General features: G+C 46.4%; 1 protein-coding gene across 2 annotated transcripts in view; it reads right to left on the reverse strand.

Moving 5' to 3' along the window:
* Nucleotides 1–20,916, reverse strand: part of LOC132890373 (uncharacterized) — an 85,838-nt gene that overhangs the window by 48,426 nt on the left and 16,496 nt on the right. The window contains exon 4 of one of the 2 annotated variants that reach the window (XM_060927181.1): nucleotides 5,115–9,517. The exons of the other annotated variant lie outside the window; for it this stretch is intronic. Within the exon in view, the coding sequence (XP_060783164.1) occupies nucleotides 5,124–9,134 (4,011 nt within the window). The 5' untranslated portion in view covers nucleotides 9,135–9,517 and the 3' untranslated portion in view covers nucleotides 5,115–5,123. Of the gene's footprint in view, nucleotides 1–5,114; nucleotides 9,518–20,916 lie in introns of those variants that run through there. 2 annotated transcript variants of the gene reach the window in all.

Raw genomic sequence — 20,916 nt, forward strand, 5'->3', positions numbered from 1 at the left:
AATACATTAAAATTAATTATTATCCATACAGGACACTTTTTTGATGGAATAAGAACGTGTTCTATTCCCTTCTAGCGGGTTTCATTCATTCGGTTCGAGAGCATGCAATATTGTTAGCAGAGCACTTATTCTACGTGTATTACGTCACTCTACCCAATGGAGAATGAGTGTTGAATATGGTTTATGATATTGCACGGTTGTCAAGACAACATGACCTCATACGTCGACGCTCATGCGAAGATCCAATGACAAAACTTTTCTGCTGCGCATGGAACATCATTTCTTTGTCATCCGGGAAAGAGAGAAGACGAGGCTAATCCAGTGCTAGGTTTAAGCATTAAATAAATAAACTGAAAACTGAAAATAAAGACACGCTGAACAACTGAAAGGCGACCAAACCTTCATTAAATATTGTTCACACATATTTAAAAGAGAAAAACAGACCAACAGACATCGAAAAACCGGAAAAGAGACACATCAGAGACGTAAAACTTCCGTGCTAGTGAGTGACTGTGACAATTTGTAAACAAACATGGCCGCCAGGTTTGCGTCATTAATTACGGAAGATTTTGAGAGAATTTTGAAAGAGAAAGATGCGTTGAACACCCGAAAGGAATATGTATGATTAATAATAATAATAATAACAACAACAATATTATTATTATTATTATTATTTGGCTTTTTTTCGTGATCTATCAGATATATTCCATTCAGCTACTCGTCTTCGACTCGTTCAGTATCATGCTCGCTGAATGGAATACTGTATATCTGATAGACCATGAAAAAAAGCCAGACAATATTATTTAAATGTTGAATTAGAATAATGAAAAATAATTTAATATGTGCATAAAATGTCAAATGATACCACAAAAATAACAGACTTGTTGTTGTATGAATTAAATGCATGTCATGCTGCTTTATACAGTATTATAGTCAGGAGTTTACAGGTGTTTAGAGTCGTGTACCTGTAATTCCTGCGTACTGTGCATTAATGTCTGTTGTTCAATATTTACAAAAGCATCATGTTACATCTGGACTCCTTGTCGATATTATTTATCATTCAAATTATTTTTTACGCCGTTTTGATTGGCTGCGCGAACTGCAATAGCTGCCTCCAAATAACGCTCTGCTCATGTAATATGTTCAGGTAATATGTTGCTGAACAAATATAAATGAACAGAAAAACAGTTTTAAACTAAGAACCATTTTAACCATTAGCCCTTTCACAGGCAGTTTGTTCACTTTAACTGAAGATATTTTACTACACGCCACTGAGAAAGAAAGTTTAAACCATTAAACCAATCACAGGTAAGGAACAAACATTTCTCATGCCCACGGATTACTGCAAGCGCAGCGTTTGCATATAAAAAAGTTCAGTGGGTTTACTAGTAGCCTTTTTTGTCCTTTTTTCCCTGATGTGCTGTAAAGTTTGTGTTAGTAGCGAATTCTCTTTGCAACTGCTGCGCTGCTGCTTCGTTACATACTGAATGTCAATTCTGCCTATCGTTCTAGAATGACCGCTGCCCTGCTAACTAGCGTTGTGATTAGTGTTGCCACCTGTCCCGGTTTTTCCTGATTGTCCCGGATTTTCATGGTCTGTCCCGGAAAAAAAAAAATCCGGGACACTAAATGTCCCGGTTTTTTGTACATAATGGGCAAAATGTGTATTTCAACTTGCGAGCCAGCTGAGAACCAGTTTGCTTTTCCGAGCTCGCCGTGCTAGGCGGAGCCACGTCATTACGTCGCTGTATACGTCATTACGTTGCTGTATACGTCACTTACGTCGCTGTATACGTCAGTTACGGCGCTACGTTTGCATAAACCTTGGCGCGAATATCAAAGCAAAAACACGGAAGAAGAAGCAGCAACAACAACAATAATAATGATGATGGCTGACTTCGCGTTTGTACAGCTGCTGCTTCTCGTCGCTTAAAAATGGCGATCTTTCGCGGTCTTGTTATTGTTGTTGGTCTTAACAACTCCGCCCCCCCGCTGACGTAAGCGGTTCTTTCCTCTGGCCCAGCAGAGAGTTGGTGCTAGCCTGGAACTGGTTTTTCTGGCCCCAGAGCCAGTTCTTTGTCAGTGGAAACAGAAAACCCGGTTCCAAACTAAGCACTGGCCCCGAACCAGCCCTGGAACTGCTTTGGTGGAAAAGGGGCAATGGAGGATGCTTGGACTGATAAAAGAAACAGACTCTCTGTTGCAATGGTGAAGGCTGAGCTTCAAGTCAGGCTAAACTTTCAGTTGTCCTGTACTGAGTTCAAGACATTCATTGAAAATCCACCAGGACTCACAGCAGCAGCAAAGAAAAACACCAAATATAAATGGAAGATTAGGTAAGGTTTTGGTGAATTAAATGAAATCCAAATAGTCTTATCTGCCTACTCCTGTATGTACTGTATGTGCCCAGTTATATGTCCTCCTATGTATTTGTTTAGCCAAGAGCAGCAGAGGCACAGGCAAGCACAAGCAAAGCCCACACCACACTCTAAGCAATCAGGTAAGCTGTTTGACACTACACCTTACATTCAGGTATTCTCAGATACAATAAAAAATTAGATTATTTTTATTCCACATAAGCAAACAAACAATTTAATTATGTATTCCCCTTTTACCTGTGCCCACTACTGCCCCCAGGTGCCCACTACTGCCCCCAGGTGTCCACAACCAAAAAGTGTTGGAAATAAACCAAAATAATGAAGACCTGCTATATTATGTAAAGCAATTAACTAAACAAATAACTAGCAAAAGCATAATTTTTACTAATTAGAGCAATACAATTTCAGCGTAGAAGGGCGATTTTTGTCTTGGGTTAGATGTGTGAAGGGCGCCGTTGCTTACAAGCAAAAAGGTCGATTGGATGGTTGAAATGTCCAGGATTTTTGTCAGACACAGGTGGCAACCCTAGTTGTGATTGGCTGCCCTGCTAACTAGCGTTGTGATTGTCTGCCTGTTCAGCGCAGCGTGCGTGCGCTGGTAGCGCAGCGATTCAGCGTAGCAGGAAGTGGCGGAGGCAGCTGTCAATCATGTGAGCCTGCGTTCAGGCACTCCTTGTGGCAGGTCGCCGCAACACCTCCCACTCGATCTTGGTGTGGTGCGACACGGGAAGATCGCACCCATCAGGCGAGCTGGTCTCTGCTGACTTGTTCCTCCACTGGGAGGAGGACAATGAGGCGTTGCACATCCCGATGCAGTGTGGTACCCTGTGGGTCCCAGGACTTTTTGGTTGGCTTTGTAGTCTTCACCTGAGCACGTCCACCTAGGGGGACTTTCACATGGACATCCCGGACAATGCCTTTGGAGTCTGTATTCACGCTGACCACTCTTGCAAGCTTGAATTGCCCCCTCAGTGCGTTTTGGTCGCAGAGCCACACTATGTCTCCGACGGCAACATTTCTTTTTGCAGTGTGCCACTTGCTGCGGATGAACAGGTTCGGACCTGCAAGTTGGCTCCAGGACCTCCAGAAGTGGCTAACTTGTGTTTGCATTTCTTGCAGTCTCTTGAAGGGGTAGGTGGTGTAGTCTACTGTTTTGAGGTCTCCAGTTTGTGTGGCTCGGCCAAGCAACAGTGTGTTTGGGGTTACGTAGTTGATGCGGTCCTCACGGCTCTGAACTCTGGCATCGATTGGCCTTTTGTTGGCAAGGTTAGCAGCTAGCTTAAGCACTGTCAGGAACTCACTGAAGGTAAGGCCTCCTCCACCACCAAGGCTTTGCAGAGCTCTTTTGGTGACCTTGACAGCAGCTTCGGCAGCACCATTCCGGTGGGGTGAGTCAGCTGGAAGGATTTTCCACGTCCAGCAGGTACCGTTTTTGGCAGCATACTCTTCAAGTGATTCTTTGTTCAGTTGTCTCAGGTAAGTATACATTTCTTCCAGGACAGGTTTCGCTCCAATGAAGTTTGTTCCAGGATCGGACCAGATCTTCTGCGGATGACCACGGATTGAAGTGAACCTCTGGTAAGCAAGGAGGAAGCTCTCTGTTGTTAGAGTGTTTGCCAGTTCGACATGGATGGCTTGGCTTGACATACAGCAGAATAGTACGCCCCATACTTTCATGCTTGCTCTCCTTCTGACGTCATCCTTTACTTGATATGGTCTGAACAGGTCGACGGATGTGAACTGGAATGGCGCAGCTGGATTGACACGCTCTTCAGGTAAGTCACCCATGATTTGCTGACAGGTTCTTACTCTTTCCTTCTTGCAGATGATGCAGTTGTCGACAACTTTTTGGGCCAGAATTCTTCCTCTGATCACCCAGGCTCTCTTTTGCATCCGCAGCAGAGTTCCTGCCACTCCGTCATGTCCCTCACTGTGTGCTTCACGGGCCAGGAGAGTGGAGACCCAGTCTTGGTATGGTAGCAGGGGAACAGCATTATGGTCCTCTTTGAAGGCCTGTATCCGCCCTCCACACATCAGGATCCCAGTTACTTGGTCTTTGTATACAACAAGCCTGTCAGTAGTTGTATTTGGGAAGTTCACACCTTCTTGCGCTGCCAGACATAGTTTCAGGAACACGTTTTTCCTTTCGCTGACAGTGATGATGCCAGATGAGGGTATTGCCTTCCACTTTGCTTCATCTCCCCTCTTGGCATGCAAGAGCTTCTTAGCCGCCCTCTAAATCCATGCAACCGTCCCGACCAGCCGTCTTAGACTGCTGAAGTGCCTTTCGTCCAATAGATTTTGGACTGCTGCTACTGTTGGTGGCGGGTTTCTGGACTTGGATTGTGCTTCGTCCTGGACTGCAATTGGGCTTTGTGTCTTCAGCTGACTTCGGGTGAGTACAGCAGTGATTGTTTTCTTCTGCATTTTTGTGACGTTGTCGCTTGCCTGTGCAGCAACATGTTTCGCTGACTTTTTTGGCCACTCACTCTCAGGAAGCTGAAGGAACTGCGGACCTGACTGCCACTTGGATTTCTCGATTAGGTCATCAGGACTGGCCCCTCGGGTGATAATATCTGCAATGTTCTCGGCACCTGGAATCCACCACCAATCTCGGATGTCAGTGCTGCTCTGGATCTCACCAACTCTGTTTGCATAGAAGGTTTGGTATCCATAACTTTCATGCTGTATGGCACCCAAGATGGTCTGGCTGTCGACTAGATGATACCACCTCTTGACCTCGAGTCAGCAGTGCTTTTGGAAGTAATTCTTCAGCCGTGCTGCAAAGACTGCTCCGCACATTTCTGCTTTCACAGGGTCACCTTTATGGTCAAGGGGGGTCAGCTTAGCCTTGGCCTTAACTAGCCTTACTACGACACCATGGCTGCAGCTCCAACGCAGGTACAGCACGGCACCATATGCACACTCACTGCCATCAGAGAAGGTGATTGCACATGGTCTTTCAGCTGGATCTGGCGGTGTGAGAGCTCTGGGAAATCTAACTTGGCTCAGCTCAGCGTACTCTTCGAGGAGCTTCATGGCATCATCTCTGAGCTCTCTGGACAAGGCAGCATCCCAGGTGTCTTCTACGCAGTACATGACTTTTGCCTCTTGGAAGGCCCTGCGGATCAGGATGGCTCCCTTCTGTTTTGCTGGGGCCACAAGGCCGAGAGGGTCATAGAGACCAGAGACTTGGCTTAACAGCTCTCTTCTGGTTAGTGGGTCAGGTGTTTGTTCTCTCACTTGTTCTTTCAACAAGTCCTGGCCGAGGTGCATTTTCTTCCTCTTCTTGGAGAAGTTCACTGCAACCATGACATGTAACTTGCCATCGTCGACAGTGTAGCCGAGGCCCAGGGCTTTGTTATCCTCTTTGGTGGGTTGGTTTGGCAGGATCATGGTGTTTGACTCGATCTTCTCACCTCTCGACTCGCTCCTCCCACTTTGATCCGAGTAGATCCAGGGCTTCATGAAGAACCCTCCTGCTTGAAGGATCTGCTCAATGTTGGATGTAAGGCGTTTCAGGTGGTCGAGGTTGTTGTGGGAAGTCAATATGTCATCAACATAGGCATCCTCTTCGAGGACATGTCTCTCCTCTTTGAAGTGGTTGAATGAAGGCAGGCTGGCGGTCTCTCGCATGGCAACTTGGGCTATGCAACCAGCAGGTTTGTCTCCAATGTTGACTCTTGTTATGGCGAATTCTTCGATCTCTGCATCTTCTGTGTCACGCCACAGAAATCTGTGCAGGTGGACTTCTCTTTCTTCAAGCCAGACAGAGTTGTACATTTTGCGGATGTCCCCTAAAGCTGTGAAGACACCAGTGCGGAACCTCAGCAGGACACCTCTGATCGGGTTCAGAACGTCAGGGCCTTTGATCAGGATGTCGTTTAGGCTGAGGCCACTGTACTTCTGGCTGCTGTTCCATACTAGTCTCACTGGGGTGGAGACTGAATGTGGATTTGGGGCTATCAGGTGACTTATATACCACACTGGCCCAGTCCAGCTTTGCAGAACCTCTTTGGACAGCTTCACTGCAGCTCTGCGGCTCACCATTTTGTGGACTTGTGAGGCGTAGGCCACTTTCCACTCCGGTTCCTTCGCCAGCTGCCTCTCAGTTCTGCGGAATGTGGCTTCAACTGCTTTCTTGTTGTTGGGAAGAGATGCTGGGTCTTCTTTCCATGGGTACTTGGCGTGCCAGTGTGGTTCAGGGCTGTGGTGGTCTCCAGCCACATAAGTCAAGCCGTCCCTCACCATCTCCATCTCCCTTTCTTCGGCCAGTGTCATTTCTTTCCCACCAGGCTGACAGTTCCCGCAGCAACATCCTCCACATCTCTGTTCGCAAGCTGCTCCAATGCTTTCCCATTTCCCCCACTTCAGGAAGTCTCTGTTGCTAGTGGCTGTGTTGGACTGGGAGCTGGGATGTCTGGGAGACTGGCGAGAAACTGGGACTTTGCAGGTGAGTTCGGTGTATCTGACAGCTGCAGTGCGCATGGATCTTGCAAAGTGAGTCTTGGAGGTGTGGGCCATTAAGGTGACTTCTTCAAAGAGGTCCGGGTGTGTGCCGCCAATGGTTTTGCCAAGCGGGCCATCCCAGAGCACCAGGTCACCGACGGAACGAACCTTCTGGGGTACCAGCTGCCCTTCTTTGTGGCTGATGAGGAGTTGGATCTCCTTTGGTCTTGCCAGATCTTCCAAGGAGATGTCTGAGAAGATTTTCTGCAGTTTTTTCACCGGAACATGTCTGTGGACTTCCGCTATTTTGTCAAGTCCATAGCAGATGAGTTGGTGTACTTTGAGTGTCCCTCTTGGGGTGCTGACTCGTATCTTCAGCAAATAGCGCTTGGTTGCAACAGACACCTTCATCCCTCCAATGCCATGAACCTCCAGCGTAACGTCTTCACTTCTCAGGTTCAACTTGCTCGCAGCTTTGTGCGTTATGTAGTTTGTGTCTGCTGCCAGGTCGATGAGGGTCCCGACACTCTGTCCGTCATTGGCAGTGACATTGAGGAGCATTAGGATGACTGGGTACTCAGTGAGGCAGTGTTCATCTAGAAGACCTCTCTCAGCAGCACTGGAGTTGAATGCCCTGGATGCTATGTTGCAGAAGGCATCTCGACACTGTTGTGCCAGCTCTGGTGTGAGTTTGGAGAGGAACTGCTCCTGGGTGTCAGTGAGTCTTCTGCCCTCAGCCCTCACTGGACTGAACTTGGGTGTTCTTTGGGACTGGGGTCTGGTAACTGGACAGAGGAGGAAGTGGTGTTGATCTTTGCATTCTGGATTCCCGCACAGGTAAGTGGTTTTCTTGCAGCTTTCACCAGTGTGGACTTCGAGGCATCTTTTGCAGGCACCGAGTTGTTGTGCTGCATCCCTCTTCTCCGATGGCTTTAGGTCGGTTCTAAACTTTCTGCAGAAGTACAGTTTTCTTCTGTGCTTTGGGTCACCACAGATGATGCAGCCTGCTGCGTCACTGTTGGATGACACTGCCGGACTGTTGGTTGCTTTTGTTCTGGCTTGCTTCAGGAACTTGGTCTTGTCCTTGGCAGGTTCAACGCCATCTTTCAGTTGGTCAAGTTTCTCATACATGGCTTCCTGTGACTTTAGGTAAGCCAGCAGCTTGTCAAAGCGGTTGTAACGGTCCACAGCATTACTCACGTCAGCAGCATAGGTGAGCCAGTCTTTCTTTAAAGTTTCTGGAAGCTTGCCCTCAATGGATTTGGTCACAATGGGGTTCTTTATGGCCTCGGCATTGTCCAGTTCATTTAAGTCGTAGAGAGCTTTTTCCACTGTTTGGATGAGCTCGATGACTCTTCTTGGCTGGCCGGCTTTGACTGCAGGAGTTGCTTGTAGATCTTCAATGATCTCAAGAGCAATGTTAGCTTGGTTCCCAAACCGGTTATCCAGGACTCTGAAGATTTCGTTTGAGGAGCTGTAGGTCGACAGGTGTAGGTTTCCGGCCACCTTCTCATCGATGCTGTCGAGCAGCTGGAATTTCTTGACCTCTCTAGACCCTGTCGGTTCACCCTGCTTCGGTAGAGCTTCCCACTCCTTCTTCCACCTGTAGTAACTTCGCTGGTTGCCAGCAAACTTTGGAAGGGCTGTGGCTTTCAGCTTTATTGCTGGCACTGGAGCTGTACGGTGGACAGTGGGCTCTTCAGAGTCTGTCTTGATTTTTGCAGCTTTGATGAAGGCGGCCTTGCGCGACACCAGCTGGGGAAGTTGCACTTCGAGCTCTGTCATGCGGTGATCAAAGTCTCTTTGCTCTGCAGCGGGAGCCCAGCGGTTCCAGTCACGGTGCACTTCTTTTGCCTTCAGCACCACCATCTCAAAGTGCTTCAGCATGAACTCATATGCCTCCAGAGTCACGTCGAGCTGGGCCGAGGAGACGCTCTTGCAGTCAGCTTCAGTGATGTATAGAGCAAGGGGCAGCTCTTTCTCCCCATACGATTCCCAGAGTGTTTGTTGAATTAGGAGCTTTGCTTCTTTAGTCCTCTGCTTACAGTATGCCTCTATCTTCTCCAGGTCGGCTTTCTTCTCAGCGCCCAGGTCCTCTACAGCGGCTGTTTCTGCCATGTAGGCGGCCTCAATCTCTTCGTTCGCCTCCATGAGTCTCGAGCTTTCTGCTGTAAGCTTGTTGAAGTTTTGCTTTAGCTCCTCCACAGTCATCTCTGAGTGTGTTCTTGCAATGCAGTTAGCAAGACAGGAGAAAAGTCTTTTGGCTGTGGATCGCTCTGTTTTCAGTTCTTCTAATGACTTCGCCATTTCCTTTCTTTTTTCCAGATGACTTCAAGCTTTATCCTCCAGGCCCCCAGGTGAAGTGTCTTCCCTCTCTGTTGGGTTGTGGCATGAGTGGAGTCTTGCTTCTTGGTCACTGGTTTCGGTTTGATGCACTGGTGCAGCGGTTTTTCATTGTCAAGTGTATGTGAGCATCAGGGTTTCCCACACTTGAAAGGGAAGGACTCGGACACAGGATTCCACTCGTCTTGTATTTTATTGGTTTTCAGTGGAACTGACGTTATAGTAGAATTGTGGTAGTAGTGGGTTTTCCCAGAAGAAAAGGTAGAAGTAGAACCAGAATCAGAAGTAGAATCAGAAGTAGAAGCTAGAAGCTTGGAGCTTGAAGCCAAAGCTAGAAGGTGAAAAACCTTTAAACATACAAACATAAAATAAATGTATGAATAAATGCCTGTTTTTCTACAACAAAGCATGTATGAATAAATCCTTGTTTTTCTATAACAAAGCCCAAGTTAATTAGGCAACAATATATAAATATTTATGTATAAGGTAAATTAAGTATATTTTAACCATTTTTAATCATTCAGGTAATATGTTGCTGAACAAATATAAATGAACAGAAAACCAGTTTTAAACTAAGAACCATTTTAACCATTAGCCCTTTCACAGGCAGTTTGTTCACTTTAACTGAATATATTTTACTACACGCCACTGAGAAAGAAAGTGTAAACCATTAAACCAATCACAGGTAAGGAACAAACATTTCTCATGCCCACGGATTACTGAGAGCGCAGCGTTTGCATATAAAAAAGTTCAGTGGGTTTACCGGTAGCCTTTTTTGTCCTTTTTTCCCTGATGTGCTGTAAAGTTTGTGTTAGTAGTGAATTCTCTTTGCAACTGCTGCGCTGCTGCTTCGTTACAAACTGAATGTCAATTCTGCCTATCGTTCTAGAACGACCGCTGCCCTGCTAACTAGCGTTGTGATTGGCTGCCCTGCTAACTAGCGTTGTGATTGGCTGCCTGTTCAGCGCAGCGTGCGTGCGCTGGGAGCGCAGCGATTCAGCGTAGCAGGAAGTGGTGGAGGCAGCTGTCAATCATATGAGCCTGCGTTCAGGCACTCCTTGTGGCAGGTCGCCGCAACACACACTGACTTCACACTTTTATATTCTGAGGTCTCTGAGCTGGAAATAAAACAGTGACGGTGTCCGATTTCTTTATCATTTGACTAATCGTGCAAACTTTATAATAGTGAGGATTATTACACCCTCTATAGTGCACTCAAAGTATCCCACAATGCATCATGAATACTAGTGTACAACGATGGTTGTTCTGCCCCTGGCAGTTTCAGCTATAGAGGGTTCCCGCATGATGTCACCGTGCCGCGAGATTTCAGTAGTCGCCATATTGGAAGACCAAGTACACATCTATGCAAGTACATCCATACATAAAACAAACTACACCTGAAATGTAGCCAGGGCCGGTTCTGCCCTAATCTGGACCCGGGTGCAACATCGCGCAACCCCCCCCCCCCAAAAAAAAAAAAAAACACACCAGTCTAAATCAGGACAACCAGTGTTCGAACTACGGGGGTACTTGGGGGATCCAAGATCCCCTGAAACAGACATGAGATCCCTTGAAAACATGATTTGGGAAATGTTGGGGGGTCTCTAAAATATTGGCAAAATGATGTTTATTGACATAGCAATCATGTGTAACGGGAAGCATTTGCATATCCGAAGTGTTGTGTTTACATCAAAGATAAAATAAACCGATATGACAATGACTGCTGCTGCCAGGTTGGTTGTTGAGTAGCCTGACTGTTTATTTTGTTCTTGCGTGTGGTATCATTGTTGACGCGAGGTTGTTTTTTGAACATGCCAATGCGGACACGATTTCCCCTGATGAGTTATGACTTCAGACGCGATGCGTGTGTGGAGGTGTGGAGTCCGCGTGATATGTGCGTAAGATAGGCTTCTCGTGTTTGGAGATCCGCGCTCCGAGACAAGCGCAAGCACACACCCCCCCCAGGGAAAAAAAGGGACCCCCGAAAATATCGGCATAGTTCGAACACTGAGGACAACCATCACATAACTATAACTATAAACATTATAGATCAACTATTTTAACTAAATGGGCTATAATAAATAAGCCTGCAGGCAGCCACGGCGGGCTGCCTCAGAAAAGTAACCATTTGTCCTACCTTTACTCGTTTTGCATTTTCTGCCTCCTTTTTTGTATTTTTGACCCTCCGTTTATTTTCTTTCCTTTTCTGAAAACCTGATTTGTGTCCAGACATTTTGTTCTGCTACCAACGAACTAACTCGTCAGGTCTCGTCTCTCGAGTCCGCGATGATTCCCGTGGGAAGAGCAACAATTGATACATTTTTACAAACAGCCAATAGGGAGGTTGCAACGTTCAGGCTCTCCTTTGCTCACAGACACTCAGTAATGCACTTATTCTCTGTCTCCTGGCAGAAAGCTCCTTGGTTTGCTTGTGTCTCAATCACAGCTGGTATTCTGTAGAAAGACTTCTTTTCACCTTTCCCATCAGCTTTGTTGCAACACCCTAACACAGCACAAAAGTTTACCATTGTAGGTTTATGATGAATCAAGTGTCTTGTGGGTTTAAATTCCGCGCGCTGCCGTTATTTCCCCCTGATCACGAGTTTGTTGGTCTTCCAATATGGCGCAGGGTCTGTTTACTTCCGGTTTCCGGTGACGTCAGTGGGAAGGGTCTATAGTTTAGGGCAGGTTTAGGTAATTTAGTGCCACCTAGTGTCCCTTTTTGTTATACAGCTTCTATCTGGTTTTGCTTATGGTAACCATGGTAACTAGATCAGCCATCTTGATAAGATCTTTCCTGCTGATATGAAAAGCACACGTTTTGCTCTGATTTATCATCTGTCGTCATCTTTTACGTTTAAGCCCTTAGAACGCATCGTCTGTAAGTATACAAATTAAATACCTTTAGTAGATTATGATTTTGATGACATATCTCCATATTTTCTCCTTACTCCCTAATAATTTGTAAAACCATTCACCATGCTGCTGTGTGAACTCAACTACATTGCCAAGACAAAGAGAAGATTTAAAAGGACATTTATGCTGTTTTATTGTATTTTCTTAAAACTTAACACTGAATACTGATACACATTTTGTATGATTTTCAGTTTTACTCACTGTTCATTAAAACTGGAGCTTGGAGGCTACTTCCTGACTTCACGTTTTCTTGAATGGAGTTAGGCTGGCTGTTGAATTGGGTTAGATACACTCAAGGAGGACAGTACAGTAAAAAGACGACTCTCATAGGGGTAAACAAGCTACAACAACAGAGGTATGTCAGACAAGCATTCACAACACTCTGGCTCTACAAGAGCATCAAAATCGTCTGCAGCAGTAATGGCCCGCACCAAGGCAGAAGCAGCTAAAGCTGCTCTCTGCAAAGGAAGATGGGTATCTACGTGGGCTTACTGTGTTAGACACAGCCCGCGGCACTAACCCCATTGTAGAGAAACTGCCCTTCGGGCTACAAGAAAAGTGGATCTATCAAGGCTCTAAATTCAAGAGACAACATAGTGTTACTTATCCGCCTTTCTCCTTCTTCACTGAATTCGTCTGCCTTAATGAAAAAAATCAGAAATGACCCAAGCTTTGCTTTGTCTGGCGTCAGCTCCAATCCACATGACAGGCCTGCAGCAAAAGTAAAGAACAAAATGTTTGTGGCGGTGAATAAGACAGATGTAAAGTCCACTACTGATCATGAAGGTGACAGTGGCCAGAAACCCAATGTGGCTAAGTACTGCCCTATCCTCAATAAGCCACACCCCCTTAAGAAATGCAGAGGCTTTAGACTGAATACGCTAGAGGGAAGAAAGGCCTTTTTAAAGGAGCAAGACATATGCTTAAAATGCTGTGCCTCAGACTCACATCTAGCAAAGCAGTGCAAAGCTGCTCTGAAGTGTGTGGAGTGCAACAGTGAAAACCATATCAGTGCTCTGCACCCAGGCCCAGCCCCCTGGTCAGCAAAGGCTGCCGAGCCAGCTGTAAAGGACGGCGGGGAGGCAAATGAACAAGAGCCGCCGACCACTGTCAACACATACTGCATGGAGGTCTGTGGAGAAGGCCACGCAGGACGGTCATGCGCCAAGATTTGTCTTGTTAAAGTACATCCACACAGGAAACCTGAAATAGCAGCAAGAATGTACGCTATGCTCGATGATCAGAGTAACAGGTCACTGGCTAGGTCAGATTTCTTTGAGCTCTTTGGTGTCTTTGACATTGAAGCTCCATACTCCTTGAAGACCTGCGCTGGTATAGTGGAAACATGCGGCAGGAGAGCTGATGGTTTTTGTATAGAACCAGTTAGTGGTGGTAAGAGCTTCTCACTCCCCACTCTGATTGAATGCAATGAGATACTTGATAACAGAGCTGAAATACCTACACCAGAAGTGGCCCTGCAGCATCCACACTTAAAGTCCATTGCCTCACAAATCCCACAGCTGGATCCAAACACTCATATCCTCTTGCTGTTAGGCAGAGATGTGCCCAGAGCACATAAAGTCAGACAACACATCAATGGGCCTAACGATGCCCCCTTTGCTCAGAGGCTAGATCTGGGCTGGGTCGTGGTTGGAGACATGTGCCTGGGGAATGCACATAAGCCAAAGGTCTACAGTGTAAAGACTAATGTGCTAGAAAATGGGCGCCCCTCATTATTCACTCCATGCCCTGGCCACATACAAATCAAAGATATATCTCACACACAGACAGGAAGAGCAAAAGAAACAACATTAGAAAGTCTGTTTTTTCATAAAACTAAAGACGACAACAAACTTGCTCTCTCAATAGAAGATGAGAAATTTCTGAAAATCATGGATGAACACATGTACAAAGATGAGGCCAACAGCTGGGTCGCACCTTTGCCCTTTAGACATCCACGGGCACATCTACCCAACAATAAGGAGCAGGCCCTCAGTCGTCTTTCTTCTCTGTATCGCACTTTGGAGAGGAAGCCTTTGATGAAGGAACAATTCATAGGCTTCATGGAGAAAATACTCAATAACGACCATGCTGAGGTCGCACCACCGCTTCAAGAACATCAGGAGTGTTGGTACCTACCGACATTTGGAGTATATCACCCCAAGAAGCCTGACCAGATCAGGATTGTTTTCGACTCCAGTGCGCAACACCATGGTGTTTCTCTGAATGATGTTCTGCTTACTGGGCCAGACTTAAATAACAGCCTGTTGGGCGTCTTGATCCATTTCAGGAAGGAGCAAGTAGCTATAACAGCAGACATCCAACAGATGTTTCACTGTTTCGTGGTGAGAGAGGACCACAGAGATTATCTCAGGTTTTTATGGCATCGTGACAATGACACCTCAAAGGACATAATAGAATACCGTATGAAAGTCCACATCTTCGGCAACAGGCCCTCCCCTGCCTTGGTGATGTATGGACTGAGATGGGCCACACAAGAGTATGAACACAGGAATATGGCACTGCTGCTCAGCATTTCATAGAACAGAATTTCTATGTGGATGATGGGCTCATCTCACTGCCCACGGAAGCCGAAGCCATTCATCTTCTCCAGGCAGCACAGGCCCTGCTGTGTGAGTCCAACCTGAGGCTATACAAAATTGCCTCTAATAGTGCTAATTTCTTGAAGGCCTTCCCCAAAGAGGATCATGCTAAAGACATAAAGGATCTTGATCTTGAGGGAGACACACCACACACACAGCGGAGCCTTAGGCTTACTTGGGAAATTGCTACAGACACATTCAGCTTTCAGGTGTTGGACAATGACAAGCCATACACATGACGTGGTGTACTGTCAACAGTGAATAGCCTATATGATCCCCTTGGCTTTGCTGCTCCTGTGACAATCTATGGAAGACTTTTACTCAGAGAACTTTCAGTGGACAGCATTGAATGGGACTCGCCTCTTCCTGAAAACAAAAGAATGGAGTGGGAGACATGGCGTCACTCACTAAAGGACCTTGAGAAGCTCCACATCCCTCGCGCCTATATGGCACAGTCGCTGTCAAAGGCAAAAAGAAAGAAGATCTGCATATTTTCAGATGCATCCACCAAAGCAATTGGTGCTGTGGCCTACTTCAAGACCATCAGTGAGGATGGGGCCTGCCAGCTTGGATTTATCCTAGGGAAGGCCAAGTTAGCTCCTCAAGTAGACCTCACAGTACCATGACTTTGAACCAGATGCCGTACACTTCTTCTGTGATAGCAAAGTTGTCCTAGGATACATTTTCAATGAAATTAAACGCTTTTATGTGTATGTGCATAACAGAGTGCAACAGATTAGACAATTCACCAGTCCAGAGCAGTGGCATTATGTGTCTACTGAGCATAACCCAGCAGACTATGCGTCAAGATCAGTGTCAGCATCACAGCTGACATGCACTTCCTGGTTGACAGGACCAGCCTTTCTGTATAAGCAGCCCAACTTAAGCACAATCACACAAGACCCGTTTCAGCTGATTGACCCAGATCATGATACTGAAATCCGTCCCGAGGCAGCTACATATGCTACTCAAACAAGTCTGAAGCAGCTTAGGCCTGAACGCTTCGAGAGATTCTCAAAATGGACCACGCTTCTTAGAGCTGTTGCATCTCTCATTCACGTTGCCCATTCATTACCTCTGCCAAGGAGGTTATGTTTTCGGTAGCGTTGGTTTGTTAGCAACATTATGGAAAAAGTAATAAATGGATTGCTCTGAAAATTTTTCCAGAGGTGTGACTGGGCACAAGTAACAATCCATTAAATTTTGGCGGTGATCCGGATCACCTTCTGGATCCCGGATTTTTTTAAAGGATTAATTTTTTCCCCTTGAAATGAATGGGCATGCGACACAAAAAACAGATTTTTCCTTCTGTAGGCCAAACCGTAAGGTGTAAAGTCATGAAACTTGGTACACTGATAGAGGAGTGGACCCTGATTGATTTCCTCAAGTTTCATGTTGGTACATCTCACGCTCTAGCGCCACCAACTGATCACAATCTGACATGCATTCATGCACGTAACTTTTGATCCGTATGTCGGATTTTCATAAGTCTGGTGCCGTTGGAATCCTTGGAGGTAGCCAATTCCAACGCACCCTATGACGTCATTCTTCACCGAATTAGATTTTCCGCCATTTTGAATTTTGTAAAAAAAAAAAGGTAGAGTGACCCTGGCTGCGTGTTTTGTCCGATCATCATGAAACTTGGCACACATGATCTCCAGTCCATGCCTAATGAAAGATATTAGTTTTGCTCTCATAGGTCAAAGCGTTCGCCCGTGGCAGCCAATCAAAATCGATGGCGAAGCCACCAAATAGGAAGTGAGCTCATATCATGGAAACACTTTGACTTATCAAGACCATATTTAGTGGCATGACTTTGGACACCATCCAAACTACCCTCATCAAATATGGTGTCATTTGGCCACTAGGGGGCGTCACAATTAGCAAAAACATATTTTGGCTATCTCAGAAACGCTTTGACGTATCAAGACCATATATGTTGCGATGACTTTCAGCACCAGTTCATGTACCCTCATCAAATGTGGTGTCATTTGGCCACTAGAGGGCACCACAATAAGCAAAAATGTGTTTTGGGTCATATCTCTATGGATTTAGAATTACATCTACATTTTCATGTTAGTGATGCTCTGGGATGTCCCTGTAAAGAACCTTGCCAGCCTGTCATCTCCGTATGAGAATCCGTCTTGTGTCTTGGCCAAACTTTTGCATGTTGACACAACTTGTCGTGTGGGCATGCGGTCGCCTCTCTTGCCGGGTCGCTATGGCGGTGCACCTGAGCAAGCACACTTTTGCATTTTCTCCGGAAATGCATTCTAGTTATTATTATTTACCTCCGCCAAGGAGGTTATGTTTTCGGTAGCATTGGTTTGTTTGTTTTTTTGTTTTTTTGTTTGTTTGTTTGTTTGTTGGTTGGTTGGTCTGTTAGCAACATTATGGAAAAAGTAATGAACAGATTGCTCTGAAATTTTTCCCAGAGGTGTGACTGGGCATAAGTAACAATCCATTAAATTTTGGTGGTAATCTGGATCACCTCCTGGATCCAGGATTTTTTTAAAGGATTCTTGGTGGAGATCTGCACTCTCCGAGTGCTTTTCTAGTTCAAGTCTGCGTCTGCAGAGAAAGATAGAAAATGCAAAGGATGGCATCACTGTACTCAGTGTCATACAGCTGAAGAACTGTTGCAAGCAAACAAAATCATCATTCAGTCTGTGCAAAGTGCAGCTTATCCTGAGATCAAAACACTTTCTCAAGGTGACGCAGTGTCTAAAAGCAGTTCACTTTCAAAGCTGAATCCTATCTTGGATGAAGAAGGCATGCTTAGAGTTGGTGGCAGACTAGCTAATGTGGAGGTGAGTGATGACGAGAAACGTCCACTTATCTTACCTGGTGGCCATCACATCTCCTTACTTCTGATTAGCCATCATCATGAGAGAGTCAGTCACCAAGGGCGTCTCTTTACCGAAGGAGCAATACGTGCAGCAGGACTATGGCTAGTAGGTGGGAAGAGATGCATAAGCAAGGTACTGCATAAGTGTATCACCTGCAGAAATCTTTGTGGCAGTGCAGAAAAGCAGAAGATGGCAGGTCTGCCTAAAGAACGTCTCTGTGTTGCACCACCATTCAGTCATGTTGGACTGGATGTTTTCGGCCCTTGGAATGTGACCGCCTGTCGAACCAGAGGGGGACAGGCCCAGAGCAAATGCTGGGCAGTGTTGTTCACCTGCATGGGCACCCATGCTGTTCATATCGAAGTGATTGAATCTATGGACAGCTCAAGCTGCATCAATGCTATTAGGAGGTTTTTTGCCATTTGGGGGCCAGCAAAGACACTTCACTCTGACTGTGGCACTAATTTCATCGGTGCTAACAAGGAGCTAGGATTCAACAAATTGATGAAGGAAACTAAGCTACATCAGCCAAGAAGGCTGTACATGGCACTTCAATCCCCCCCCATGCCTCCCACATGGGAGGGATTTGGGAGCGCATGATAGGAGTGGTGCGTAAAATCTTGGATTCCATGCTGATGCAGACAAAGACAGCTCTATCACATGAAGTCCTATGCACCTTGATGGCTGAAGTGCCTGCTATCATGAACGCAAGAGCGCTTGTCCCTATCCAAACTGATCCAGATTTACCATTCCTCCTGACCCCTTCTATGTTACTCACTCAAAAGAGTGCCTTACTGGCACCACCTGGGGACTTTGCCGAGAAAGACCTCTACAAACGACAAAGGATGCAAGTACAGAATATGGCCAACAGATTCTGGAACAGATGGAGAGGAGAGTACCTCCAAACACTGCAACCTCATCGAAAGTGGCAAGATGAACAATGTAACATTCAAGTGGATGATCTGGCCCTGCTACGAGATGCCCAAGCCGCGTGAAACACTTGGCCCATGGCAATCATCACAGCTGTTTTTCTTGGTCAGGATGGCAAAGTCCGTAAAGTAGAGTTAAAAGTAACAAAAGAAGGAACAATCAAAAGGTTTCTCCGATCTGTGTCAGAAATCGTCTTACTGATGGGGAAAGATGAATAAACGTATCCTTTTTCTTTAGATTCATGTTGATGTGGCATCTTACAGACGCCAAGCGGGGAGTGTTCTGCCCCTGGCAGTTTCAGCTATAGTTTAGGGCAGGTTAGGTAATTTAGTGCCACCTAGTGTCCCTTTTTGTTATACAGCTTCTATCTGGTTTTGCTTATGGTAACCATGGTAACCAGATCAGCCATCTTGATAAAATCTTTCCTGCTGATATGAAAAGCACACGTTTTGCTCTGATTTATCATCTGTCGTCATCTTTTATGTTTAAGCCCTTAGAACACATCGTCTGTAAGTATACAAATTAAATACCTTTAGTAGATTATGATTTTGATGATATATCTCCATATTTTCTCCTTACTCCCTAATAATTTGTAAAACCATTCACCATGCTGCTGTGTGAACTCAACTACATTGCCAAGACAAAGAGAAGATTTAAAAGGACATTTATGCTGTTTTATTGTATTTTCTTAAAACTTAACACTGAATACATATACACGTTTTGTATGATTTTCAGTTTTACTCATTGTTCATTAAAACTGGAGCTTGGAGGCTACTTCCTGACTTTGCATTTTCTTGAATGGAGTTAGGCTGGCTGTTGAATTGGGTTAGATACACTAAAGGAGGAGGAGGATCACTAACCAAAGCAATATGCATTGCGGTCGCGCTGAAAGAAATCAAATTAAAAGTCTCTGTAGCAAGCATTCTAGGTGGGTGGAGCACAGAAGCACGGCAGGACAGTACTGAGTTCTCAATGACTCCTTTATTACACACACACGCCACACAGACATGTGTTCTGGTCAGGAGAGAGCCCGCTCTGCTCTTGCTCTCTTCCTTAAATAGGGTGCGGCTGCTGGGAAGACACACAAACACAGGTTAATTCACATCAGGTGTAGTGATTCTGCCACTTACCTTCCCTGACTCTGCCCTCCGGTCACAGACCGACGCTTGACCACACCCCCACTGCCACATACCCCCATCGCCCAACTCAGGCCGGGCAGCCGTCCGGACCACAGCCGACTCCCCCCCCCCCCCCCCCCCCCCCCGATGGGAGAGGAAGTCCGCCATGACCATCTGCGCCCCCGGCCTGTGGACCACCTTGAAGTTAAAGGGTTGGAGTGCCAGATACCAACGGGTGATCCGCGCGTTGGCATCCTTCATGCGGTGGAGCCACTGGAGGGGCACGTGGTCCGAACAGAGGGTGAAAGGGTGTCCCAGCAGGTAGTAACGGAGGGCGAGGACTGTCCACTTGATGGCCAGGCACTCCTTCTCTATGGTGCGGTAGCGCCCCTCACGCACTGACAGCTTCTGACTTATATACAGCACTGGGTGATCCTCTCCCTCCACCTCCTGGGACAAAACAGCCCCCAGCCCTCTGTCCGACGCGTCCGTCTGCAATATAAAAGGGAGAGAAAAGTCAGGGGAGTGTAAAAGTGGCCCCCCACACAGTGCAGCCTTTACCTCAGAAAAAGCCCGCTGGCACTGCTCCGTCCACTGGACCGGATCTGGTGCCCCCTTTTTAGTGAGATCAGTCAGCAGGCTGGTGACGTCTGAATAATTAGGTATAAACCTAGGATAATAGCCAGCCAGCCCCAGGAACTGTCTCACCCCCTTTTTGGTCTTGGGCCTCGGGCAGGGCGCAATTGCTGCTGTCTTGTTAATTTGGGGACACACCTGCCCATTGCCCAAGTGGAAGCCCAGATACCATACTTCAACCCGCCCAATCGCACAGTTCTTCAGGTTGGCTGTGAGACCCGCCCGCCTCAGCGACCTAAGGACGGCCCTCAGATGTTGGAGGTGCCTCGGCCAGTCGTTACTATGGATAATGATATCGTCGAGATAGGTGGCCGCATAGGTGGCATGGGGGCGAAGGACCCTATCCATCAGCCGCTAAAACGTAGCGGGCGCCCCAAACAGCCCAAAAGGAAGTGTGACAAACTGCTGTAAGCCGAACAGTTTGGAAAAGGCCGTTTTTTCTCTTGATAATGGAGTCAAGGGGATCTGCCAATAACCCTTTGTTAAATCCAGTGTCGAGTAAAAGCGAGCCATGCCTAGTCAATCGAGCAACTCATCAATATGAGGCATTGGGTACGCGTCGAATTTAGACACCGCGTTGACTTTCCTATAATCTACACAGAACCGGACCGACCCGTCGGCCTTGGGTACAAAGACCACCGGGCTGCTCCAGTCACTGTGGGACTGCTCAACAATGCCCATTTCGAGCATGGCC

Source organism: Neoarius graeffei, chromosome 8, assembly GCF_027579695.1.
Source record: "Neoarius graeffei isolate fNeoGra1 chromosome 8, fNeoGra1.pri, whole genome shotgun sequence".
Classification (NCBI taxonomy): domain Eukaryota; kingdom Metazoa; phylum Chordata; class Actinopteri; order Siluriformes; family Ariidae; genus Neoarius; species Neoarius graeffei.